The 27,996-nt window shown below is 53.2% G+C and overlaps 1 protein-coding gene across 2 annotated transcripts in view; it reads right to left on the bottom strand.

Moving 5' to 3' along the window:
• The window catches only part of llgl2 (LLGL scribble cell polarity complex component 2), a 146,523-nt gene that overhangs the window by 68,341 nt on the left and 50,186 nt on the right, over positions 1 to 27,996 (bottom strand). For both annotated transcript variants that reach the window (XM_085963218.1, XM_085963219.1), the window contains 3 exons: positions 19,041 to 19,171; positions 10,289 to 10,386; positions 4,426 to 4,507 (listed from right to left, as the gene is read on the bottom strand). In XM_085963218.1, the coding sequence (XP_085819344.1) occupies positions 4,426 to 4,507; positions 10,289 to 10,386; positions 19,041 to 19,115 (255 nt within the window). In that variant the 5' untranslated portion in view covers positions 19,116 to 19,171. The remainder of the gene's footprint in view (positions 1 to 4,425; positions 4,508 to 10,288; positions 10,387 to 19,040; positions 19,172 to 27,996) is intronic.

Genomic DNA, 27,996 nt, shown 5'->3' on the forward strand with positions numbered 1-27,996 from the left:
CTGTCCCTTTAATCCCATGGACTTTTATTTTGCTAACAAGCCTAGTATGTGGCACTTTGTTAAATGCCTTTTGAAAGTCCATCTAGACATCAACTACACCATTTGCCTTTAACAAATCAGTGCTGATTTTCATTCATTTTTTTTCTTAATGCCAATTAATTTTGTCCCGGATTATTGTCTCTAAAGGTTTCCCCACCACAGACGTTGGGCTGACTGGTCTATAGTTGCCGGGTTTATCCCTCTCCCCTTTTTTAAACGGGTGTAACATTTCCAATCCTCTGGCACCACCCTCCATATCCAAGGAGAATATTCTTAAAGTCTTACGATTGGAAGACTGTGGCCATAACCTCCGCAATTTCCACCCTTACTTCCCTCAGTAACCTAGGATGCATCCCATCTGGACTGGGTGACTTCTACTTTGGAGGACTGCCAACCGTTCAAGTACCTCCTCTTTATCTATTTTTATCCTGTCCAGTATCATCACCGTTACCGTCTCCTTTACTATGACATTAGCAGCATCCTCTTTAGTGAAGACAGATGCAAAGTACTCATTTATTAACTCAACTATGCCCTCTGTCTCCACAAGATCATCTCCTTTTTGGTCCCCAATCGGGCCCACCCTTCTATTATTTGTGTTTCCCACCCTATTTCATCAGGGCAGGCTCGAGGGGCTGTGTGGCCTCCTCCTGGCCCCATTTCTTATGTTCTTAACCCCATCAGCATAACCTTCTATTCCTTTCTCCCTCGTGTTTATCTAGCTGTCCCTTAAATGTATCTATGCTAGTCGCCTCAGCCACTCCCTGTGGCAGCAAGTTCCACATTCTCACCACTCTCTGGGTAAAGAGGTTTCACTTGAATTCCCTATATTTATGGCCCCTAGTTTTGGACACCCCCACAAGTGGAAACATCGTCTCTCCATCTATCCCACCCAACTCCTTCATAATTTTAAAGATCTCGATTAGGTCACCGCTAAGCTTTCTCTTTTCTAGAGAAGAGAGCCCCGGCCCGTACAATCTTTCGCGATAAGTATAACCGCTCAGTTCTAGTACGGGCAGCACGGTGGCATAGTGGTTAGCACTGTTGCCTCACAGCGCCAGGGACCCGGGTTCGAATCCGGCCTTGGGCGACTGTTTGTGTGGAGTTTGCACATTCTCCCCGTGTTTGCGTGGGTTTCCTCCGGGTGCTCCGGTTTCCTCCCACAGTCCAAAGATGTGCAGGTTAGGTTGATTGGCTATGATAAATTGACCCTTAGTGTTAGGGGGATTAAATACGTGGGGTTACGGGGATAGGGTGGGATATGTGTTGGTGCAGGCTCGATGGGCCAAAATGGCCTCTATCTGCACTGTGGGGTTTCTGTGATTTCTGTGATTATCCAAGTAAATTGTTTTTGCACCTTTTCCAGTGCCTCTATATCCTTTACAACATGGAGACCAGAACTGTTCACTGAACTCCAAGTGTGGTCTAACCAAGGTTCGATACAAGTTTAACAGAACTTCTCTGCTTTTCAATACTATGCCTATAATGAACCCCAGTGCATTGCTGGCATTTATTAATGGCCTTGTTAATCACCATTAGCGATTTGTGAATCTGTATACCTTGATCCCTTTGCTCCTCTACCCCATTTAGACACCTATTTTCCAAGCAGTATGTGGCCTCTTTATTCCTCCCACCAAAATGGAACACCTCACACTTCAGTTTTTTAAAATTAATTTGCCTTTTACACACCCATTCTGCAAGCTTATTAACGTCTTCCTGTATTTTGTCGTGGTCCTCCTCAGTATTGACTGTACCCCCCAATTTGGAGTCATCCACAAATTTGGAAATTACACTTCCGATTCACAAGTCCGGCACCGATCCTCGTGAGACACCACTTCCCACCTTTTGCCAGTCTGAGTAATTACCTTTAATCTCTACTCTCTGCTTTGTTTTGTAGCCAGCTCACTATCCATTCTGCTACTCCACACGTTCTAGCCTCAGTCAGGTTGAAGGGCTTTTGAAAATCCAAGTATATTACATCCACTGCATTTAGCCCCTCCAAAAATGTACTCTTCATTCAATTAATCATGTTGACAGTGAGCCCAGGCGTGTCCATCAAATCACATCTGTTCTGTTCTAAAATTAGAACAATTTCAGGTCACTACTACTCTTAGCAAAGGTGCAATTAAAAACAAATTTGACAAAACCTAAATGGTAGATGTGAAAAATGCCGATTTAATGTGATCATGAAAGCAGCCTTACTCCGACATCACTGACAGCTGTTTATTACCACACCTCTCTAGGTTTCAAATGTCTGCAGGTCATGTTGCGAGTTCAAAATTTGCAGAAAGCAATGACATTTAACCATTAGTAATTGTGCAGCACTAGGTGAACACAGGAGGATTCCTTTGGCTCCTGTCACCTCAGTAGGCACTGTGCAATTTATTGTTCATTGTCACTTACCAGTCACAGACTGCTGGTAGGAAGGAGAGAGTTTTGAAATTCTCAGGAAGCAGGCAGGGATTCACCTCGTGGATGGTCCCGCTCTCCGCTGTTAATTCATCACAAGTGCGGTGAGCCATATTTCTGGCCAAGTTACGGTGACTGGGTGGGACCAGCTACAAGATTTCAGGGCGATTCTTGAAATGGGAGGCAGGGAATGGTTGAGACAGCAGACACACAGGTTGCTCAAGCACCAGGCAGGTGGGTCGGATGGTGGGGGTGGGCTTTACAAGTCTGGACTATATAGGCATGAAGCGCCAATACCAAGTCATTTCCTCCTGGGCTGCTGGCACCAGTGCCCGAGATTGATCCTCAGATCCAGCAGACTCCCGGCCGATCCGAGAGAGCCGGCACGGGCTCGACGGGCCGAATGGCCACCTTCTGTGCTCCAACCATTCTATGATTCTAACCAAAAACAAAAGCAAAATACTGCGGATGCTGGAAATATGAAATAAAAACAGAACGTGCTGGAAATACTCAGCAGGTCAGGCAGCATCTGTGGAGAGAGTTCTGACGAAGGGTCATTGACCTGAAACGTTAACTGTTTCTCTCTCCACAGCCTGGCCTGCTGAGTATTTCCAGCATTTTCTGAATTTAATTTTCTATGATTCGAACCCTCAGGATTGAGGCAGTGAGCAATCAAGGAGAGGGGCAGGAGAATTCAGTTGGGGAAATCTTGTAGTGGATTTACAAAAATGTATCCAACTGCATCCTCCTCCCCCTTCTTTCTCAGCCAGAGCACTGACAGACACTGAACAGTCTGTGTAAAACCGGATTCGAGATTGTTACATGGTACTGGAGACCAGGAGTGCTGCCGAGAAGCCATTGTGTAATTTGAAATCTTCCTTCACTGGTGCTAACTCTGCTGGTATTACAGGGACTCGTCAGTTTAAAATCCTTTATCATTCTGCATTGCCTTCCAAATACAAACTCAAAAACCCGCGCCTTGGCTTGGGACACGCACCGACCGGTCTGTTCCGATAGGCAGGCGGGAGGGACAGACGTGGCTCAGGGGGAGGTGAGGGACAGTGAAGTCACGGAGGGGAGAAGATTACAGGGGTTCAATGAGTAGTTCAAAGGGGAAGAGGCACGGGTAGTAGGAAAGCACAAATAATGAGGGAGGGATGGAAAGGGTGCTGAGGACCGCACTGTGTGCAAAGGAGAGAGCGAGAGCGAGCCTGCCACCGAGGGAGAGAGACAAAAGGAAAAAGTATTAGACAGTGACCTTATTCTCTCACTTGCTGTGTACAATGAGAGATCGGCTTGTATATTGAGAATCTGTCAGTGTGCACCATTTCAATTCGAGCCCGCTTCACCTGAAAACACCACTTTGTCTCGACTCCCCCACAGGCAATGGTCTCGCCGCACATGGGGAGAAGGGAGGTCTGCATATAACTTTCAGATACTCGATCCTGGGAGTGCTTGATGGCTGAAACAGAAAATACTCATTTCCCCTGTACTGACATCCTCACCTCAAGCACAAAAATGCAGCACCCAAGTGATGGCTCTCTGGCTGCTCAGTCTCCGTTCCACCACTCAGACTCAGATTATGGAGCCTTGGGGAGATCAGAGCGCTGGCCTGCAACAGTCCCAACCTCCAGGCACCAGTTATACTTACCTTGTGACTCAGCCAGTTTGCAAGGATGACTCAGAAACGGCCAGCCCGTGGGACAAGGCATGTTGCAGTTCCCTGCGGGAAGGCTTCTGATTTCCAGTGAACTCTGGTTCACAATTTACAGCACGGAGTGGAGCGAGGCACCAGCTTACCCCTGCTGCCAGTAACAACCTGCAAAGCCATTCTGGTCGGCTCTGGGCTGAAGGTGAAGTTATCTCAAATCCACATGCTCTCGAAACCAGTTTTTATTTTTGGGGGGGGGGGGGGGGGGGGGGTGGAGAAAAGAGAGAAAGAAATAACAAACAATTGAGAAAGAGAGAAGAGCCCATTACCTGTTCTGGTAGAAAGTGAATCTGGGTCACTGCTGCGTTCTCCTCGTGCAAGCCCATGATCTCCACCTCCGGCGCTCCATAGCTACAGCCACAGGCTAAGGACCACAGCTTTTACAACAAACCCGTTAAATAACTTTTAAACTCAAGTACACACCATTTTTATGAAGTTCGGAAGTATTTCATAACTTAAGTCACAACTTAAAATAGAGAGAGTTCTCCACTTCTGAAACCATGGGCTCACAACTTGAAAGGACATCACTGGCACACTGCCAATAAAGACAGCTCATCATCCATCCTTGGACAAGGTCCGCCTCTCCGACTGGCTTCAGTCCCACTGGACTGGAGGGGTTCCGTGTAAAGTCAAGGGTGTAGGAACAGTGCCCGTAAATTGCTCTGATGCTATCGAGGTTCGTGGAGAAATGACTCTAGAACGGAGTTTTAGCTGGAAAGCAGACCTCACAAAATGGGAAATAACAACAGAAAATGCTGGAAATACTCAGCAGGCCAGGCAGCATCCGTGGAGAGAGAAACAGAGTTAACGTTTCAGGTCTGGGACCCTTCATCAGAACTGGAAAAATGGGAGTTCAGCTGTTACAAGGATATGCCGACAGGGTTAGATGAAGGAGTGGGAGGAGGCTGGTGCGGAGCAGAAACACCAGCACTGGCCTGTTTCTGTGCTGCAGACTCGGTGCTATTCCATGAACCGAATGCTGGGAAAAGGTTTTTGGGCAAGACAAGGAAAGTCTATTCAAACCATCACACAGTGTTTGGGGTCACCGAGTGTCCCAGACAAATAAGCAGCAGCAACCAAGCCCGCCACTGGACCTTTCCCACTCCCGCCCACAGGCTGTAATGTAAAAGTGGAGTTGCACAATCCGGTTCAGTACTGGTGCCGTCCAAATATTTTCTCCATGGATGGGGAGCCAGTGCAGGTCAGCAAGAGTGCGTGTGACAGATGAGCAGGGGTTTGTGCGGGCAATACGATGCAGGAGCTTTGGAGTTGGAGGATGGGGGTTTTATTGGGGGGGTGGAGGCCAGGAAAAGTCTGGTCTGGAGACCATGAGGGTGTGGATTAGGGTTTTGCTGTATGGACAAAGGTGAAAAAGTTGTGCAGGTAGAAGTCACAGCTCATGTTGATGGATAGGTTATTGGGTTTGAAGCATAGAGCCCGAGTGAGCAGCCAGGAAGGCGAGGGGCTCAATGACCCAAGTGCAGAGTTTTGGTGGAACCCCAAGATGGCTTTGGTTCAACAGAAGGAAATTCTGGCTCATCCACAAACTTATTAAACATACTTCTAAAGCACAGAAGTGCTATGGTAAGTGGAGAGATGGGTGTCAGCAGCATATTACACATACAGAAGTTGATCGTGTACCTATGGATGATGTAACTGAAGAGCAGCTAGATGATGAGAAATAGAAGAAATCCAAGGGTGGTACCTTCCAGGAAGGGGGAAATCATTTCTGGAGATGCACTGGCCACGATGGGACAGGTAGGAATCACACGGACAGTCCCACAGAGCAGGATGACATGATATACTGTAGTGAGCAGAGACGAGGACTGGGCTGGGAGGCATTCAAGCAGAGGCTACAGGCAGGATTGGAGAGGATGGGCCTTGGAAGAGTGGGACAATCACGGCAGTTTTGAAAGAGGGGGGGAGACAGTGCTTGAACAGAGAGCCATTTAGAATGTAGCATTGGGGCCAGTCAATGCAATGTACAGGAAACTTTGTGATATTCGGCACCGACGGGACCGCGCTGTTGCCGTTAGATCAAAACTGCCGGACATGTTGAAACATACGGAGATTTTCAGCTCCGTGTGAATCAACAAACCCTGTTGCTTAGCAACAGCTCCAAAACAGTCGGCTGCAGCTTAAAAGCGTCTCTAGCTGAAGCTGTTGTTTAGCTACAGATCTTGGAGAGCCTGACTGGGGAAAAAAAAGCAACGAGAAGTAAAAATACTTTAGGAAACGGCTTCTGAATTTTGCCGGTAGATAGAGCTTTCCGGACTTTTAACCTCCGGATAAACCAAAGTTTCCTGTAGTGGGAAGGGGCTCAGAGGCGCAGGAGATGAGTCTGACAGAAGAGATGAAGTTGGAGGGGGCCAGGGTGGGGGGAGGGTGAGAGAAGCTGCAGAGTGATCGGGGTTTAGGGGTCTGCCAAGTAGACAGAGGAGAAGAAGTGGCAGCTGAGCAGAAATCAGAGCCAATCCCAGTGCAGCTCTCTCCAGATATCCACACAATCCCAGTGCAGCTCTCAGATATCCACACATTTCCCTTTCCCTCCCTCAGGAGCACGGAGGGCAACTACAGCCTCCAACTGTAACATCAATTCCTGGCCTGCACCATCTCGGGTGATGTTGGGACCTTGTGGTCCGCATGGCTCAGGGCTACACTGCGTAAATGGCGCATGTGCCATGGGTTCCAACTCCCCTGCGGTTACTGTTTTGCAACAACCATAAAAAACGTTCAGGAAATTCCAACGTTAAAAGACGACACCATTAACCACCCTTGCGCTGGGAGCTGTGGAACGCCAGAATACTGGCTATGGGATTGTGAAACAAACATAACCACAAGGTGATTTAAAATGTCAAAAGCCAATAAAAACGCACCACACCCACTCGTTCTTGGAAATGGGTCACCTCCAGCACGGACTGCAGGATTCCATCAACCCACAGCAGTGAATAAAAACACACCCTCATTCCCAGGACTCCCTCGCCCTGCAGGAAATCCTCACACACCCCTCATTCCCAGGACTCCCTCGCCCTGCAGGAAATCCCCACAAACCCCTCATTCCCAGGACTCACTCCCCCAGCAGGAAATCCCCACAAACCCCTCATTCCCAGGACTCACTCCCCCAGCAGGGAATCCCCACAAACCCCTCATTCCCAGGACTCCCTCGCCCTGCAGAAAATCCTCACACCCCTCATTCCCAGGACTCCCTCGCCCAGCAGGGAATTCCCACAAACCCCTCATTCCCAGGACTCCCTCGCCCAGCAGGGAATTCCCACAAACCCCTCATTCCCAGGACTCACTCCCCCAGCAGGAAATCCCCACAAACCCCTCATTCCCAGGACTCCCTCGCCCTGCAGGGAATTCCCACAAACCCCTCATTCCCAGGACTCCCTCGCCCTGCAGAAAATCCTCACACACCCCTCATTCCCAGGACTCACTCCCCCAGCAGGGAATTCCCACAAACCCCTCATTCCCAGGACTCCCTCGCCCACCCCTCTTTTGAACAAACATGGTCAGTTATACCTTGTGCTTTGAAAAAGTCAACTGCAATTAATATAGTTTAAAAGCAACGAAAATATCTGGCTCTTGATCTGGATCAATCGGCAGTTTATTCCCGCTCAGCAAGAGGATGAATCACCCTCGCTACACCTCCCCTTCTATATTGACCCAGAAGTGCTGGAGTGGGGACCTACACGCGACCTCAACCTCTGTACTCCCTCCTTGTTCCCTTCACCGAGGTGTCACCAGTCCTTATTGGGCCTGTTGGAGAGTCAACAGGAGGGAACTCCCCACCCCCGTCTCCCACACCTTCAACTGCTGCTGGCGACACCCAGGAACAGCAGAGTTGGTGCCCTTTATGCGGACAAGTGTGTTGCTAGCAGAGTCACCAGCCGCAGACCATCAATATACAGCACAGTTCCTGGAATCCATGCGGGCAAACTTCAGAGTGCCAATTCCCAGGGAAAATGGGCTTTATGTAACAAAGAACCGAGCAGAAAAAGCTCCAAGAAAACAGACAAGGCTTGTACACTGTCCAGACCACTGTCGAGTCACACGCCTCCTTCCACTGTGGTCAGATCTTTTCAGTAGAGTATCGATAGATCTAAAGGGTTCAGGGTATTAGAAAGAAGTCCATCTGTTGTACAAATGTGACGGTGGCTCCTGCTGTGTGTGGGGTTCAACAGCAACAACACACGAGAAGAAAAAAATGGAACTTCAGGCTGTAGACAGAGCATGAAGCTGTCGCCAAGCGCACAGCACTCCCACGGCCAGCACCCACAGAATTTTACAGCACAGGAGGCGACCATTCAGCCCATCCGACCCATGCTGGCTCTCAAAGCTATTTACTTAATTCCATTTCCCCTGCCTTTTCCCCAAACCCATCCAAATTTTATTTTCCAAATGTTTATCCCCTTCCCTTTTAAAAACTATTCTGGTTTCTGCTTCCCTCACCGTTTCTGGTTGGGAAATCTACATGCTAACAAATCTTTGCATTTAAAAATAATTCTCCGAATCTCTCCAATATACACTGTCCTGCACCGGACTTCTCCAGAGTGTGAACAGACCGCTAGAGACAGCGCACGGTACACACTCCAACAGGTCAGATAGGGATAAACAATGGGGAGCAGCGAGTGTAGGTGGTGAGGCTCCACTCCAGCACAGCTCCCACAGCACCAGCAGCGAGTGTAGGTGGTGAGGCTCCACTCCAGCACAGCTCCCACAGCACCAGTGAGTGTAGGTGGTGAGGCTCCACTCCAGCACAGCTCCCACAGCACCAGCAGCGAGTGTAGGTGGTGAGGCTCCACTCCAGCACAGCTCCCACAGCACCAGTGAGTGTAGGTGGTGAGGCTCCACTCCAGCACAGCTCCCACAGCACCAGCAGTGAGTGTAGGTGGTGAGGCTCCACTCCAGCACAGCTCCCACAGCACCAGCAGCGAGTGTAGGTGGTGAGACTCCACTCCAGCACAGCTCCCACAGCAAGTGTAGGTGGTGAGGCTCCACTCCAGCACAGCTCCCACAGCACCAGCAGCGAGTGTAGGTGGTGAGGCTCCACTCCAGCACAGCTCCCACAGCACCAGCAGCAAGTGTAGGTGGTGAGGCTCCACTCCAGCACAGCTCCCACAGCACCAGCAGCGAGTGTAGGTGGTGAGGCTCCACTCCAGCACAGCTCCCACAGCACCAGCAGCGAGTGTAGGTGGAGGCTCCACTCCAGCACAGCTCCCACAGCACCAGCAGCGAGTGTAGGTGGAGGCTCCACTCCAGCACAGCTCCCACAGCACCAGTGAGTGTAGGTGGTGAGGCTCCACTCCAGCACAGCTCCCACAGCACCAGCAGCGAGTGTAGGTGGTGAGGCTCCACTCCAGCACAGCTCCCACAGCACCAGTGAGTGTAGGTGGTGAGGCTCCACTCCAGTACAGCTCCCACAGCACCAGCAGCGAGTGTAGGTGGAGGCTCCACTCCAGCACAGCTCCCACAGCACCAGCACACACTTCCAAGTCCACATGTTTTTTCTTGCTGATTTCAGCCAAGGGTAGAAAGAAAAAGGCCATGCATTTGGAAGTGTTCTAATCCCCTGCAACTTAGAGGACTCTGTGGAAATTCTGCCGCTCTGAGTTATGTTCCAGGAACCCAGTTATTAAATTGTAGAAGTATTTTGCTACTATTCTTCACTCCGAGTACAAGAGTAGGATGGAAATGAACGTGGCCATCACAAGGAGCTTTAATATCATTAAGGCTTAGAGAAAGCCACATTCCAGTGGGAACCCATGGCTTCGGGGCTCTGCTTTCCCCGGTTACAGTTAGCAGTACCTGCTGGGCAGCTGGAGGGTCAATCCGAGGTAGCCCCATGCTCCTCGGCGGCCTCTCTTGGGGTCTAGAACCTGGAGTGAAGAGACTCGGCTCTTTTACATTCTACTGCACCATCAGCAGTGGGAGCACCAAGCCCTGCAACAGCCCACGATCACTGGAGAAATTCACTGAAGTACATGGAGTCGAAGGCTCAGCAGCTTTACCATGTTACAACGGTGGGGACGGAAGCTCCAACGACATCGACACCCAGCAAGCGACCTTTACCTGCATTTATAGGTCAACAAAATCCAAAAGCACCGTTTCAAATCGCACATGAAAAGATACATCTTGAAGGCTCCCGATCGGCTCCCAATGGCCAGGAGCTGGAGAGTCGGACTGTAAGCCAGTGCACTGGGCTGGTGCGGAAACCCATGTTCCACAGTCTGTTGGAGAGAAAGGAAGAGCAATTTGCTGTTACTTACACAGCCTGGAAAGCTTGGAGAACCCTGCACAACCTCTGTGGGTGACAACCTGAGCACGTCAGCTCCTCCACAAGCCAAGAGTGGACAGACAGCAGCAGTGCACAATTCGAAGAGCCATCGTCGACGCAACCAACATGCTGCCGCCATGTAAAGGTATTGCCCAATTCAAGATACATCTGTACCGTTTGTTTGGGGAATTGAAAAGTACTGCAATTCCAGCTCACATATTGACATCGCCAGAGCACTGTTGCTTTGGGTAACATTACAGTATACAACATTGCACTGCCAGATATGGCCCTGGTCTCTGTACAGCAGGTCACAGGCTGCGTTCAACAGATACCCGCTGTTACCCACTTTATTGGGGTGCCTTCATTCTAGCTCTTCTGGGCTCCTGTGTTTCCACAGCTGAATTCCAGCTCCCTATGCTCCAGCAGGTGTGTCACTCACCCAGGTCTATTGGTAAATTTGCCATGTGTTCAGAGAACCTGTAGTGTATGTACCTTTAAGGGGAGAACTACTTTTTACAGCTCCTGTATACTGTAATACCGGCAGTGACCACACCTGTATATAAACCCTGAGTAGGGATCTGTACGTTTAGTTTTAGAGTAACCCTCATCCAGTAAACACCTGTTGATTGTTCCCTGCAGTCTCGTGTCTAGTTATTGAAGGACACAACATCAAGATACACGGATCTAACAGAACCCTCTGCAGGTTAATTCAGCTACCGCTTGTATACAGTGCTTTCACTGGATCCGCCTTATCGTCAGGAGGCAACAGACTAACTCTACACTAGACTTTAGCTGAGCCTTCAGCTGCCAAATGTATTAAACAGAGCAAGTGAAAGGAGCAGTAACAGTTTCGACAGCAGTTGAGCTTAGCTAGCTCATTGTGTAGTATGCGAAATGATGCAAGCAATATTCTTTTCCTTTTCTCACCATGCACTGCAACCATCAGGTCTGACGACCTCAGAATACACACACTCACCAAAATAGAAACATAGAATATAAACCGGTGGCAGTGAGTCAGGAGCAGCCCGACCAGAGTGGGCCTTGTGGGAACACAGCATCGGCGGCAGTTCAAACCGGTGGCAGTGAGTCAGGAGCAGCCCGACCAGTTCAACAGCAGGGGAAGAGAGGTAAAAAGTAATCAAAGTGTGTCGTCACCAGGAAGCAGGTAAGTGATTGGTTGGTGAGTATTTGGTTGGTGAGTATATCTCTTTTTTTTAAACTTTAACTCTGGTTTATAGTTTCTAAGGTCTCTCTGGTGTAGCAGGGACTGTTGGTAAACCAGTTAACTGTAGTGTAATTAGTGGGATTGATTGATTTAATTTAAATTCAATTAATTAAAGGGTAAGTCATTGCAGGAAAGCCGGGCCCCGTGATCTGCTCCTCCTGCGATATGTGGGAATTCAGGGACACTTCCTGTGTCCCTGACAACTACATGTGCAGGAAGTGCATCCAGCTGCAGCTACTGACAGACTGCATTGCGGCGCTGGAGCTGCGATTGGACACATACTGGAGCGTTCACGATGCTCAGGACAACGTGAATAGCACATTTACGGAGTTGGACACACCACAGGTAGAGGTTGGACAGGAAGAAAGGGAACGGGTGACCAACAGGCAGAGTACTAGGCACAGGCAGGTAATGCAGGGGTCCCCTGTGGCCATCCCCCTCTCCAACAGATACACCACTTTGGGTACTGTTGGGGGGGATGGCTTATCAGAGGAAGGCAGCAGCAGCCAACTTCCTGGCACCAGGGGTGGCTCTGCTGCACAGAATGGGAGGAAAAAGAGGGGTAGAGCTATAGTAATAGGGGATTCAATTGTAAGGGGAATAGATAGGCATTTCTGCGGCCGCAAACGAGACTCCAGGATGGTGTGTTGCCTCCCTGGTGCAAGGGTCAAGGATGTCTCCGAGCGACTCCAGAACATCTTGGAAGGGGAGGGTGAACAGCCAGTTGTCGTGGTGCATATAGGCACCAACGATATAGGTAAAAAGCGGGATGAGGTCCTAAAAGCGGAGTATAGGGAGTTAGGAGATAAATTTAAAAACAGCACCTCAAAGGTAGTAATCTCAGGATTGCTACCAGTGCCTGTGCTCGTCAGAGTAGAAATAGAAGGATACTTCAGATGAATACGTGGCTAGAGGAATGGTGCCAGGGGGAGGGATTCAAATTCCTGGGACATTGGAACCGGTTCTGGGGGAGGTGGGACCAGTTCAAACCGGACGGTTTGCACCTGGGCAGGGCTGGAACCAATGTCCATGGGGGAGTGTTTGCTAGTGCTGTGGGGGAGGGTTTAAACTAAAATGGCAGGGGGTTGGGAACCTGAGCAGGGAGACAGAGGAAAGGGAAAAAAGGATAAAAGCAAAAGATAGGAAGGAGAAAAACAAAAGTGGCAGTCAGAGAAATCAACGGTTTAAATCAAACATGGCCACAGTAAATAATAATTCTAATAGGTCTAAGAGCGTTAAAAAAAAACAAGCCTGAAGGCTTTGTGTCTTAATGCGAGGAGCATTTGTAATAAGGTGGATGAATTAGCTGCGCAAATAGAAGTAAACAAATACGATTTGGTTGGGATTACGGAAACGTGGCTCAAGGAAGGCCAGGACTGGGAACTCAACATCCAGGGGTATTCAATATTCAGGAAAGATAGACAAAAAGGAAAGGGAGGTGGGGTAGCATTACTGGTTAAAGGGATTAACACAATTGTAATGAAGGATATTAGCTCTGATGAGGTGGAATCTGTATGGGTAGAATTGAGAAATACTAAGGGGAAAAAAACGTTAGTGGGAGTGGTTTATAGACCTCCAAACAGTAAGGCGGAGGTTGGGGATGGCATTAAAAGAGAAATTAAAGAAGCGTGCAATAAGGGCACAGCAGTCATCATGGGTGACTTTAATCTACATATAGATTGGGCCAACCAAATGAGTAACAATACTGTGGAGGAGGAATTCCTGGAGTGTTTACGGGATGGTTTCCTGGACCAATATGTCGAGGAACCAACCAGAGATCAGGCCATCTTAGACTGGGTATTATGTAACGAGAGAGGATTAATTAGCAATCTTGTTGTACGAGGCCCCTTGGGTCGGAGCGATCATAATATGATCGAATTCTTCATTAAGATGGAGAATGAAGTAGTTGACTCAGAAACTAGGGTCCTCAATTTAAATAAAGGAAACTATGATAGTCTGAGGAGCGAATTGGGTAGGATTGATTGGGGAATGTCACTCAAAGGGTTGACGGTGGATAGGCAATGGCAAACATTCAAAGGTCGAATGGATGAACTACAGAATTTGTTCATCCCAGTTTGGCATAAAAATAAAACAAAAAAGGTGACCCAACCGTGGCTAACAAGGGAAATTAGGGATAGCATAAGGTCCAAGGAGAGGACATATAAATTGGCCAGAAAAAGCAATAATCCTGAGGATTGGGAGCAGTTTAGGATTCAACAAAGGAGGACAAAGGGATTAATTAAGAAAGGGAAAATAGAATGAGAGTAAGCTTGCAAAGAACATAAAAACTGACTGCAAAAGCTTTTATAGATATGTGAAGAGAAAAAGATTGGTGAAGTCAAGCGTAGGTCCCTTGCAGCCAGAATCGGGGGAATTTATAATGGGGAACAAAGAAATGGCAGACCAACTGTGGTGATTATTCTTGTTTTATAAGAAGCATTGTAATTGGTTGCCTGTTTTCCTGCCTTGAGATATATGCTGTAAACTTATTGGTTAGTTGATTCCATGTGACCTGTGGTGGCCATCTTAAATTCAGTTTTCTACAGTGGTTGAGACTGGGTGCTCAACACGTACTTGCTGGTTTTTTAAGGTTAATAAAGCCTAGCTATTGAAAGGCAATCTACTCTTTATTTCACCAACTAAATACATATTTTGGTTCTGTCTTCACAAAGGAGGACACAAATAACCTCCCAGAGATGCCGGGGAACATAGGGTCTGATGAAAGGGTGGAACTGAAAGAAATCAGTATTTGTAGGGAAATGGTGTTTGGAAAATTGATGGGACTGAAGGCCGATAAATCCCCAGGGCCTGATAATCTACATCCCAGGGTACTTAAGGAAGTGGCCCTAGAAATAGTAGATGCATTGCTGGTCATCTTCCAGAACTCGATAGACTCTGGAACGGTACCAATGGATTGGCAGGTAGCTAATGTTACCCCACTATTCAAAAAAGGTGGTAGAGAAAAGGCGGGGAATTATAGACCGGTAAGCTTGACATCGGTCGTGGGGAAAATGCTAGAGTAATAGCAGAGCACTTGGAAAGCAGTGACTGTATCGGACAAAGTCAACATGGATTTACAAAAGGTAAATCATGCTCGACTAATCTACTGGAATTTTTTGAGGATGTAACTGGTAAAATAGATAAGGGAGAACCAGTGGATGTGGTGTATTTGGACTTTCAGAAGGCTTTCGATAAGGTCCCGCATAAGAGATTATCGTGCAAAATTAAGGCACATGGGATTGGGGGCAAGGTATTGACTTGGATAGAGAACTGGTTGGCGGACAGAAAGCAAAAAGAGTTGGAATAAACGGCTCTTTTTCCGAGTGGCAGGCAGTGACTAGTGGGGTACCGCAAGGATCGGTCCTAGGACCCCAGCTGTTCACAATATATATTAATGATCTGGACGAGGGAATTGGATGTAATATCTCCAAATTTGCAGACGACACAAAGCGGGGGGGGGGGGGGGGGGGGGAGGGTATGCTGTGAGGAGGATGTCGTGAAACTGCAGCACGATTTGGACAGGTTGGGTGATTGGGCAGAAACATGGCAAATGCACTATAATGTGGATAAATGTGAGGTTATCCACTTTGGTGGCAAAAATAGGAAGGCAGATTATTATTTGAATGGTAATAGATTGGGAGAAGGGGAAGTGCAAAGAGACCTGGGTGTTCTTGCACACCAGTCGCTGAAGGTAAGCATGCAGGTGCAGCAGGCGGTTAAGAAGGCAAATGATATGTTGGCCTTCGTAGCGAGAGGGTTTGAGTACAGGAACAAGGATGTCTTGCTGCAGTTGTACAGGGCCTTGGTGAGACCGCACCTTGAGTATTGTGTGCAGTTTTGGTCGCCTTACCTGAGGAAGGACGTTCTTGCCATGGAAGGAGTGCAGCGAAGATTCACCAGGCTGATACCTGGGATGGCAGGAATGACGTATGAGGAGAGATTGTCTCGATTGGGCTTCTACTCACTGGAGTTTAGAAGATTGAGAGGGGATCTCATCGAAACCTATAAAATTCTGTCAGGCCTGGACAGACTAGATGCAGGAAGGATGTTTCTGATGGCCGGGGAGTCCAGAACCAGGGGTCATAGTCTAAGGATAAGGGGTAAGCCATTTAGGACTGAAATGAGGAGGAATTTCTTCACCCAGAGAGTGGTGAACCTGTGGAATTCTCTGCCACAGAGGGCGGTGGAGGCCAGTTCATTAAATATATTCAAGAAGGAGTTAGATATATTTCTTAAGGCTAAAGGGATCAAGGGATATGGGGAGACGGCAGGGACCGGGTACTGAATTTGGATGATCAGCCATGATCTCATTGAATGGCGGAGCAGACTCGAAGGGCCGAATGGCCTACTCCTGCTCCTAGCATCTATGTAAGAGGAGTAGGCCATTCGGCCCCTCGAGCCTGCTCCGCCATTCAAAGAGATCATGGCTGATCATCCAAATTCAGTACCGTCCCTGCCTTCTCCCCATATCCCTTGATCCCTTTAGCCTTAAGAAATATATCTAACTCCTTCTTGAATATATTTAATTAATTGGCCTCAACTGCCTTGTGTGGTAGAGAATTCCACAGGTTCACCACTCTCTGGGTGAAGAAATTCCTCATCTCTGTCCTAAATGGCTTACCCCTTACCCTTCGACTGTGACCTCTGGTTCTAGACTCCCCGCCATCGGGAACATCCTTCCTGCATCTAGTCTGTCCAGTCCTGTTAGAATTTTATAAGTTTCAATAAGATCCCCTCTCATTCTTCTTAACTCCAGCGAATACAAGCCCAATCGACCAAATCTCTCCTCATACGTCATTCCTGCCATCCCAGGTATCAGTCTGGTGAATCTTCGCTGCACTCCCTCCATGGCAGGAACATCCTTCCTCAGAGAAGGTGACCAAAACTGCACACAATACTCAAGGTGTGCTCTCACCAAGGCCCTGTACAACTGCAGCAAGACATCCTTGCTCCTGTACTCAAACCCTCTCGCTACGAAGGCCAACATACCATTTGCCTTCTTAACTGCCTGCTGCACCTGCATGCTTACCTTCAGCGACTGGTGCACAAGGACACCCAGGTCTCGTTGCACTTCCCCTTCTCCCAATCTATTGCCATTCAGATAATAATCTGCCTTCCTGTTTTTGCCACCGAAGTGGATAACCTCACATTGATCCACATTATACTGCATCTGCCATGCATCTGCCCAATCACCCAACCTGTCCAAATCATCCTGGAGTTTCTCAACATCCTCCTCACAGCACACACGCCCACCCAGCTTTGCGTCGTCTGCAAACTTGGAGATATTACATCTAGTTCCCTCGTCTAGATCATTAATATATATTGTGAATAGCTCGGGTCCTTGCACCGATCCCTGCGGTACCCCACTAGTCACTGCCTGCCACTCGGAAAAAGGCGCGTTTATTCCAACTCTTCGCTTCCTGTCTGCCAACCAGTTCTCTATCCAAGTCAGTACCTTACCCCCAATCCCACGTGCTTTAACTTTGCACGCTAGTCTCTTATGCGGGACCTTATCGAAAGCCTTCTGAAAGTCCAAATACACCACATCCACTGGTTCTCCCTTATCTATTCTACCAGTTACATCCTCAAAAAATTCCAGGAGATTAGTCAAGCATGATTTACCTTTTGTAAATAAACTAGTCATGTTGATACCTTCAAAAATAATGACCGAGACTCAAAAAGATTTAAGTAACTTAAAGTCCAAATAAGCTTGATCGAACACATCTCAAGATGCTTGAATTTGAAATCGAGTGTCTTGCAACGGTATCAAGTTAGTGGAAATGTCATTTCTGTGAGTGAAACTGTTTTAACCCCTTCTGTTACAGTAAATAATTACAGAAGCCCACAACAGACTGAATCTTGCACAAAAAGGGCTAATGTGGTGCACCAAGCCACTCGACATTAAAGGTCAGTTTACATCCAACCACCTCACCCAAACACAGCAGGGGAGAGGGATGTGTGCCACACCCTCAACACAAGAGTTACAGTTTATGGTACGAGGCTTCCTTGGGTTGGGGAAGAGAGGAAGGTCACTTCACTGTGCCAGCGGTCAATCTGTACACAGAACACTAACAGAGCACGATAGAACAGCTCAAGATACTCTTTCCTAACCAGCTGTCAGTTTGGTTCAGTGGCAACTCTTGTCTTGAGCTCTGGTCATCGATTCAAGTCCCACCCGGTATTTCAACACATCATCAAGGTGACTCTTCAGTGCAGTAGTGAGCGAGTGCTGCACTGGTCAGAGGTGAGTCATTCGAATGGGATGTTGAACCTATTCAGGTGGACATAAAGGATTCTATGGCACTATTTGAAGAGCAAGGCGTTCTCCTGGTGTCCTGGCCAACATTTATCTCTCAACCACCACTAAAACAAGATCTGGTCATTCATCCCAGTGCTGTTTGTGGGAGCGGGCTGTCCACAAATAGGCTGTTGCATTTCCCTACGTAACAGTGACGGCACTTCAAAACAATTCATTGGCAATAAAGGCACGATATAAATGTACATTTTCCTTCTCTGTCTCCAGATCAAACTGGAGAAAGTCATGGAACATAGAACAAATCCCGGGCTGGGCTCGGGGTCCTCCTCGCCCGAGGGGGCTGACCCAGGCCGGGCTCGGACTCCTCATCGCCCAAGGGGGCTGACCCGGGCTGGGCTCGGGGTCCTCCTCTCCAGAGGGGGCTGACCCAGGCTGGGCTCGGGGTCCTCCTCGCCCGAGGGGGCTGACCCGGGCCGGGCTCGGACTCCTCATCGCCCGAGGGTGCTAACCCGGGCTGGGCTCAGACTCCTCATCGCCCAAGGGGGCTGACCCGGGCTGGGCTCGGGGTCCTCCTCACCCGAGGGGACTGACCCAGGCCGGGCTCCTCATCGCCCGAGGGGGCTGACCCGGGCTGGGCTCGGGGTCCTCATCGCCCGAGGGGGCTGACCCGGGCTGGGCTCGGACTCCACATCGCCCGAGGTGGCTGACCCGGGCTGGGCTCGGGGTCCTCCTCACCCGAGGGGGCTGACCCAGGCTGGGCTCGGGGTCCTCCTCACCCGAGGAGGCTGACCCAGGCTGGGCTCGGACTCATCGCCCAGAGATCAGTTCCTGTTATGTGCGGCGTTAGATCACAAGTCCAGGCCTCTCCAATCCTGGGCAGGGGCTGGAGAGGAAATGGTCCGGCTATCCAGTGACACTTGCTGGAAAGTGCATCTTGGGCAATAGGACTGGGCTTGGCTCCGATGCTACCTGCAGAGAAACAGCCTGCCAACAGGCTAGGCTCACACATGAATAGCTAGTTAGGCAGAGTAGCAGCAATCTAGCACAACCCACAGAAGTGGGCCCAGCAGGACCAGCACATTTGGTAGAGGGGGGGGGGGGGGGGGGGGGGGGGAAGCCGACTGACCTTGTTAAATTGGAACAGGTCCTGTTTGATGCGCTCTCGGTGCAACTCGTGCCCGTGTCTCCGGAATCTCTTCATTGTTCCAGCTCAGTGGAGGGGAGGCGGCTTCAGCACAACTGCCAATTGATCAGTTCCTGCAAGAAGAGAGAAATACGGATGGTTAGTTCACATTCAGAGAGATGCCCCCTGCCTCGGTGCCCCTGTCCCTGGTGATGGGTGCTCTTAGCTGCACCATGCCCGGCCCAGACAGCAGATTCTCTAATAACACACTCTTTGTAAAGCTGAGGCTACTAGGTGACATCACACACAGCTGGCAGGCGCTCGGAGTCGACAATAATTAACCCAGCTCAATATTTACAGAGGCACACTTCAAACAAAGCGCTCCCACCGCTCTCCGCTTCAGTGTACAACTCGTTACCAGCGCAACCCACATCATTTAGTTATTTACTGAACTGGTTTCCTGGATGTACTATTCCCAAAGGTGCTGTACCTCTCCCGAGGGTGCTGACCCGGGCTGGGCTCGGGGTCCTCCTCTCCCGAGGGTGCTGACCCGGGCTGGGCTCGGGGTCCCCCTCTCCCGAGGGTGCTGACCCGGGCTGGGCTCGGGGTCCTCCTCTCCCGAGGGTGCTGACCCGGGCTGGGCTCGGGGTCCTCCTCTCCCGAGGGTGCTGACCTGGGCTGGGCTCGGGGTCCTCCTCTCCCGAGGGTGCTGACCCCGGGCTGGGCTCGGGGTCCTCCTCTCCCGAGGGTGCTGACCCCGGGCTGGGCTCGGGGTCCTCCTCTCCCGAGGGTGCTGACCCCGGGCTGGGCTCGGGGTCCTCCTCTCCCGAGGGTGCTGACCCGGGCTGGGCTCGGGGTCCTCCTCTCCCGAGGGTGCTGACCCGGGCTGGGCTCGGGGTCCTCCTCTCCCGAGGGTGCTGACCTGGGCTGGGCTCCTCTTCTCCCGAGGGTGCTGACCCCGGGCTGGGCTCGGGGTCCTCCTCTCCCGAGGGTGCTGACCCCGGGCTGGGCTCGGGGTCCTCCTCTCCCGAGGGTGCTGACCCGGGCTGGGCTCGGGGTCCTCCTCTCCCGAGGGTGCTGACCTGGGCTGGGCTCCTCTTCTCCCGAGGGTGCTGACCCCGGGCTGGGCTCGGGGTCCTCCTCTCCCGAGGGTGCTGACCCCGGGCTGGGCTCGGGGTCCTCCTCTCCCGAGGGTGCTGACCCCGGGCTGGGCTCGGGGTCCTCCTCTCCCGAGGGTGCTGACCCGGGCTGGGCTCCTCCTCTCCCGAGGGTGCTGACCTGGGCTGGGCTCGGGGTCCTCCTCTCCCGAGGGTGCTGACCCGGGCTGGGCTCGGGGTCCTCCTCTCCCGAGGGTGCTGACCCGGGCTGGGCTCGGGGTCCTCCTCTCCCGAGGGTGCTGACCCGGGCTGGGCTCGGGGTCCTCCTCTCCCGAGGGTGCTGACCCGGGCTGGGCTCGGGGTCCTCCTCTCCCGAGGGTGCTGACCCGGGCTGGGTTCGGGGTCCTCCTCGCCCGAGGGTGCTGACCCGGGCTCGGCTCGGGGTCCCCCTCTCCTGAGGGTGCTGACCCGGGCTGGGCTCGGGGTCCTCCTCTCCCGAGGGTGCTGACCCGGGCTGGGCTCGGGGTCCCCCTCTCCCGAGGGTGCTGACCCGGGCTGGGCTCGGGGTCCTCCTCTCCCGAGGGTGCTGACCCGGGCTGGGCTCGGGGTCCTCCTCTCCCGAGGGTGCTGACCCGGGCTGGGCTCGGGGTCCTCCTCTCCCGAGGGTGCTGACCCGGGCTGGGCTTGGGGTCCTCCTCTCCCGAGGGTGCTGACCCGGGCTGGGCTCGGGGTCCTCCTCTCCCGAGGGTGCTGACCCGGGCTGGGCTCGGGGTCCCCCTCCCCCGAGGGTGCTGACCCGGGCTGGGCTCGGGGTCCTCCTCTCCCGAGGGTGCTGACCCGGGCTGGGCTCGGGGTCCTCCTCTCCCGAGGGTGCTGACCTGGGCTGGGCTCGGGGTCCTCCTCTCCCGAGGGTGCTGACCTGGGCTGGGCTCGGGGTCCTCCTCACCCGAGGGTGCTGACCCGGGGTCCTCCTCTCCCGAGGGTGCTGACCCGGGCTGGGCTCGGGGTCCTCCTCTCCCGAGGGTGCTGACCCGGGCTGGGCTCGGGGTCCTCCTCTCCCGAGGGTGCTGACCTGGGCTGGGCTCGGGGTCCTCCTCTCCCGAGGGTGCTGACCTGGGCTGGGCTCGGGGTCCTCCTCACCCGAGGGTGCTGACCCGGGGTCCTCCTCTCCCGAGGGTGCTGACCCGGGCTGGGCTCGGGGTCCTCCTCTCCCGAGGGTGCTGACCCGGGCTGGGCTCGGGGTCCTCCTCGCCCGAGGGTGCTGACCCGGGCTGGGCTCGGGGTCCCCCTCCCCCGAGGGTGCTGACCCGGGCTGGGCTCGGGGTCCTCCTCTCCCGAGGGTGCTGACCCGGGCTGGGCTCGGGGTCCCCCTCTCCTGAGGGTGCTGACCCGGGCTGGGCTCGGGGTCCTCCTCTCCCGAGGGTGCTGACCCGGGCTGGGCTCGGGGTCCTCCACTCCCGAGGGTGCTGACCCGGGCTGGGCTCGGGGTCCTCCTCTCCCGAGGGTGCTGACCTGGGCTGGGCTCGGGGTCCTCCTCTCCCGAGGGTGCTGACCTGGGCTGGGCTCGGGGTCCTCCTCACCCGAGGGTGCTGACCCGGGCTGGGCTCGGGGTCCTCCTCTCCCGAGGGTGCTGACCCGGGCTGGGCTCGGGGTCCTCCTCGCCCGAGGGTGCTGACCCGGGCTGGGCTCGGGGTCCTCCTCTCCCGAGGGTGCTGACCCGGGCTGGGCTCCTCCTCTCCCGAGGGTGCTGACCCAGGCTGGGCTCGGGGTCCTCCTCTCCCGAGGGTGCTGACCCGGGCTGGGCTCCTCCTCTCCCGAGGGTGCTGACCCGGGCTGGGCTCGGGGTCCTCCTCTCCCGAGGGTGCTGACCCGGGCTGGGCTCGGGGTCCTCCTCTCCCGAGGGTGCTGACCCGGGCTGGGCTCGGGGTCCCCCTCTCCCGAGGGTGCTGACCCGGGCTGGGCTCGGGGTCCTCCTCGCCCGAGGGTGCTGACCCGGGCTGGGCTCGGGGTCCCCCTCCCCCGAGGGTGCTGACCCGGGCTGGGCTCGGGGTCCTCCTCTCCCGAGGGTGCTGACCCGGGCTGGGCTCGGGGTCCCCCTCTCCTGAGGGTGCTGACCCGGGCTGGGCTCGGGGTCCTCCTCTCCCGAGGGTGCTGACCCGGGCTGGGCTCGGGGTCCTCCTCTCCCGAGGGTGCTGACCCGGGCTGGGCTCGGGGTCCTCCTCTCCCGAGGGTGCTGACCTGGGCTGGGCTCGGGGTCCTCCTCTCCCGAGGGTGCTGACCTGGGCTGGGCTCGGGGTCCTCCTCACCCGAGGGTGCTGACCCGGGCTGGGCTCGGGGTCCTCCTCTCCCGAGGGTGCTGACCCGGGCTGGGCTCGGGGTCCTCCTCGCCCGAGGGTGCTGACCCGGGCTGGGCTCGGGGTCCTCCTCTCCCGAGGGTGCTGACCCGGGCTGGGCTCCTCCTCTCCCGAGGGTGCTGACCCAGGCTGGGCTCGGGGTCCTCCTCTCCCGAGGGTGCTGACCCGGGCTGGGCTCCTCCTCTCCCGAGGGTGCTGACCCGGGCTGGGCTCGGGGTCCTCCTCTCCCGAGGGTGCTGACCCGGGCTGGGCTCGGGGTCCTCCTCTCCCGAGGGTGCTGACCCGGGCTCGGCTCGGGGTCCCCCTCTCCCGAGGGTGCTGACCCGGGCTGGGCTCGGGGTCCTCCTCTCCCGAGGGTGCTGACCCGGGCTGGGCTCGGGGTCCTCCTCTCCCGAGGGTGCTGACCCGGGCTGGGCTCGGGGTCCTCCTCTCCCGAGGGTGCTGACCCGGGCTGGGCTCGGGGTCCTCCTCTCCCGAGGGTGCTGACCCGGGCTGGGCTCGGGGTCCTCCTCTCCCGAGGGTGCTGACCCGGGCTGGGCTCGGGGTCCCCCTCTCCTGAGGGTGCTGACCCGGGCTGGGCTCGGGGTCCTCCTCTCCCGAGGGTGCTGACCCGGGCTCGGCTCGGGGTCCCCCTCTCCCGAGGGTGCTGACCCGGGCTGGGCTCGGGGTCCCCCTCTCCTGAGGGTGCTGACCCGGGCTGGGCTCGGGGTCCTCCTCTCCCGAGGGTGCTGACCCGGGCTGGGCTCGGGGTCCTCCTCTCCCGAGGGTGCTGACCCGGGCTGGGCTCGGGGTCCTCCTCTCCCGAGGGTGCTGACCCGGGCTGGGCTCGGGGTCCTCCTCTCCCGAGGGTGCTGACCCGGGCTGGGCTTGGGGTCCTCCTCTCCCGAGGGTGCTGACCCGGGCTGGGCTCGGGGTCCTCCTCTCCCGAGGGTGCTGACCCGGGCTGGGCTCGGGGTCCCCCTCCCCCGAGGGTGCTGACCCGGGCTGGGCTCGGGGTCCTCCTCTCCCGAGGGTGCTGACCCGGGCTGGGCTCGGGGTCCCCCTCTCCCGAGGGTGCTGACCCGGGCTGGGCTCGGGGTCCTCCTCTCCCGAGGGTGCTGACCCGGGCTGGGCTCGGGGTCCTCCTCTCCAGAGGGTGCTGACCCGGGCTGGGCTCGGGGTCCTCCTCTCCCGAGGGTGCTGACCCGGGCTGGGCTCGGGGTCCCCCTCCCCCGAGGGTGCTGACCCGGGCTGGGCTCGGGGTCCTCCTCTCCCGAGGGTGCTGACCCGGGCTGGGCTCGGGGTCCCCCTCTCCTGAGGGTGCTGACCCGGGCTGGGCTCGGGGTCCTCCTCTCCCGAGGGTGCTGACCCGGGCTGGGCTCGGGGTCCTCCTCGCCCGAGGGTGCTGACCCGGGCTGGGCTCGGGGTCCTCCTCTCCCGAGGGTGCTGACCCGGGCTGGGCTCGGGGTCCTCCTCTCCCGAGGGTGCTGACCCGGGCTGGGCTCGGGGTCCTCCTCTCCAGAGGGTGCTGACCCGGGCTGGGCTCGGGGTCCTCCTCGCCCGAGGGTGCTGACCCGGGCTGGGCTCGGGGTCCTCCTCTCCCGAGGGTGCTGACCCGGGCTGGGCTCGGGGTCCTCCTCTCCAGAGGGTGCTGACCCGGGCTGGGCTCAGGGTCCTCCTCTCCCGAGGGTGCTGACCCGGGCTGGGCTCGGGGTCCTCCTCTCCCGAGTGTGCTGACCCAGGCTGGGCTCTGGGCCCTGACCCAATGGCCATTATTTAAACGTGAACTTCGGCTGTGTGTAGCCATGGCGAGGAGGGGGCCCTGGTCTGGTTCAGGATTGTTTGTCCAGGGTTAGCCGGACGTTTGCACTCCTCCAAATGTCTGCCCTCCACTCCTGCAGGATTTACTTCCATATATGCTAGTTGCCTTCCAGCAGATCATCCAAGCAGTGTTTCTTCAAACACACACACTATAGAGATCAGAATCGACAACCTAGCCAGATTTTCTCCTCCCTCATCCAGGGACAAGACCCATTGTTGGATCCATCCTCTACCCCAGCTGACAACAGCTAAATAGGGGAAGAAAGAGAGAGAGGGAGAGAGAGACACAGACAGAGAGAGATGCAGAGAGTCAGGAACGTCCAGATGAGTGGAGTCACCGTGAACCCACGCAGTGCAGCTGGTGAAGAAAGCAGTCAGCCAGCGATGAGGTCACCCTGCCGACCACCTCCCCCTTCCTGTGGTGCAAAGTCCTGATGGGAGGTTATGCACACCTTCAGCAGGGTTTCTGCATGGCACATTAGGCTTAGAACACAGGCGAGTGAGCCATTCAAATGGCCCATTATCTCAGCACCATGGGAGGATTGTTCTTCATGAGTTTACAGTGTGTACATTGCAAATAATTCACAAAGAAATTTTAAAAAACCCTGCCCTTGTGCTCCAAGGATTGTGTTCTCGATGGCGGTGAGCTTTGTACAGGATAACCCACACTGTCCGTTCTATATATATATAAAATAATGTCACTTTGACCGAGGGATGGCTTTACATTGTTAGTGTACTGGAAGCAGCCGTCTTGCCTCTTGCCACCGACAGCACACCAATAGTAAGGCAGGAGCCACTGCGTCGGAAAGCACAGGCTCCCACTCGACTGTTAGAACAGGGACCATTCATATTCTGGTAGATAGAAGAGGTCACGCAGGTCAAAGCTATCACTAACTCAAGTAATGTATTCCACACCCTCTGTGTAAAAAGGTTTCTCCTGCCTGCTGCCCTAAATCTAACATTTAATCTTGTACCTTTGCTCCCTCGGTCTAGACTCTTCAACCAATGAAAGCCGTCTGTTTCTATCTGCTCTGTCCCACCCTTTCATCATTTTTAACCCATCCATCAAATCTCCCGTTTCCCCTTTGTATTCCCTAAAACCAGGCAGCGCCCTTCCCTCTGCAACAGCCTCAACATCCTTCAGACAGCGTGGAGATCAATACTACACACACTACTCCAAATGTGGTCTTACTAAGGTTTTATAGCGGCTCCTCAAATACATCCAGGACTGTTTCTTTAATGGAGCGCGTTGCAAGCTGAACAAGGAAGACCGCAGTGGTCGGTCTGGTCTGGGCAACAGTGCAGGGCAAGCAGCCTGAAGCCTGGAGAACCAGAACCTACCAGTGTCACACTGAAGATAGAGGGATCCAAGATGAAGGCGTTGGACCGGATTTCAGCTAACCTCAGTGGGCTGAAAGGGGACCAGATTAATTGGTTGGGAAAATTGCACAACAAGCAGTGGAGAGATTTAAACAGGAGAGGACGACGCAGATCACGTATATTTTGACTGGGAGCAAAGGGCAGGGTGGGGGTGGAAAAAGAGAGAAAATCTGTGGCCAAGATTAGTGCAAAAATTAGATTTAGAAAAAACATTTGATACAGAAGCTGAGAATTATAATAGATCATTCTGACCTAGGGTCATCGACCTGAAACGTTAACTCTTTCTCTCTCCACAGATGCTGCCTGGCCTGCTGAGTATTTCCAGCATTTTCTGTTTTTATTTGATTTCCAGCATCCGCAGTATTTTGCTTTTGGATTGGTAAGTAGGACCTGGTGAGTATTTCTACAGTCCAGTCGTTAAAGTAAAAATAAGTTCCCTAGTTTAGAGTAAGTACTGTTTAAAGTGAAGTAATGTCCCTAGTATATTTAATATTCTTTAATTTAGAGGAAGTAAAGGGAGTAAATGAAGGGTAGGACATGGCAGGGCAGCTCGGCAGCGTGGAGTGCTCCTCCTGTGCGATGTGGGAAGCCAGGGACACTTGCGGTGTCCAGGGCGAACATGTGCAGGAAGTGTCTCCAGCTGCAGCTACACGAAATCCGCGTCTCAGAGCTGGAGCTGCGGCTGGAGTCACTGTGGAGCATCCGCGAAGCTGAGATCTACGTGGAAAGCACGTTTAACGAGGTGGTCACACCGCAGGTAAAGAGTGCACAGACAGAAAGGGAATGGGTGACCGCCAGACAGAGTAGAAGAACTAGGAAAGTAGTGCAGGAGTCCCTTGGGTCCATCTCCCTCTCCAACAGATTTTTCATTTTGGATACTGCTGGGTGAGATGGTTTCTCAGGGGAATGCAGCAAGAGCCAAGTCCGTGGCACTACGAGTGGCTCAGCTGCACAGGAGGGGAGGAAATAGAGTGGGAGAGCAATAGTGATAGGGGATTCTATCGTAAGGGGAACAGATAGACATTTCTGTGGCCGCAGACATGACTCCAGGATGGTATGTTGCCTCCCTGATGCCAGGGTCAAGGATGTCACTCAGCGGCTGCAGGACATTCTGAAGGGGGTGAACAGCCAGAGGTCGTGGTCCATATCAGTACCAACGACATTGGTAGAAAGAGGGGCGAGGTCGTGCAAGCAGAATATAAGGAGCTAGGAAATAAATTAAAAAGCAGGACCTCAAAAAGGTAGTAATCTCAGGATTACTCCCAGTGCCATGTGCTAGCGAGAGCAGAAATAGGAGAATAGACCAAATGACTGCGTGGCTGGAGAGATGGTGTAGGAGGGAGGGATTTAAATTCCTGAGGCATTGGGACCGATTCTGGGGAAGGTGGGACCTGTACAAGCTGGACGGGTTACACCTCGGCAGAACCGGGACCACTATCCTCACAGGGGGGTTTGCTAGTGCTATTGGGAAGGATTTAAACTAGTTTGTCAGGGGGCTGGGAACCTAAGTGTGGGCCCAAAACAGAGAGAAAAAAAGCTGGAAGTGAAAGTTAGAAAAGTAGTCAGCAAAACTAGTAGGGAGCAGAAACAAAGGCCAACAGTAAAGAGGGTCAAAGTGCAGAAAAATATTAAACAGGCAAAGTTGAAGGCACATAGCATTCGCAACATGGTGGATGAATTAATGGCACTAATAGAAGTAAATGGGTATGATGTAATTGCCATTACAGAGACATGGTTGCAGGGTAACCAAAGCTGGGAACTGAATGTTCCAGGGTACTCAACATTTAGGAAGGACAGACAAAAAGGAAAAGGAGGTGGAGTAACGCTGATAATAAGGGATTAGATCGATACGGTAGAGATAAAAGATCTTGGCTCGGCAGATCGTAATGCAGAACTGGAATCAGTTTGGGTGGAGCTAAGAAACAGCAAAGGGCGGAAAACATTGGTGGGTAATGTAGGGCACAGTATCAATCAAGAGATTAGAAGTGCATGTAACAAGGGCAATACAGTAATCATGGGGGACTTTAATCTACATATTGACTGGGCAAATCAAATTACCACTGATGGTGTGGAGGACGAATTCTTGGAATGCATGCGAGATGGTTTCCTGGATCAGTATGTGGAGGAACCAACCAAGGAACAGGCTATTCTGGATCTGGTACTGTGTAATGAGAAAGGGCTAAATCAATAATCTTGTGGTAAAGGAGCCTTTAGGGACAAGTGACCATAATATGATTGAATTTTACATTTAGTTTGAGAGTGATGTAGTCCAATCTGAAACTAAGGTCTTCAATCTAAACAGAGGAAACTACAAGGGTATGAGGGACA

The sequence above is a fragment of the Somniosus microcephalus genome, chromosome 21 (genome assembly GCF_052327205.1).
Source record: "Somniosus microcephalus isolate GS21.2 chromosome 21, FLI_Smic_1.0, whole genome shotgun sequence".
NCBI lineage: Eukaryota > Metazoa > Chordata > Chondrichthyes > Squaliformes > Somniosidae > Somniosus > Somniosus microcephalus.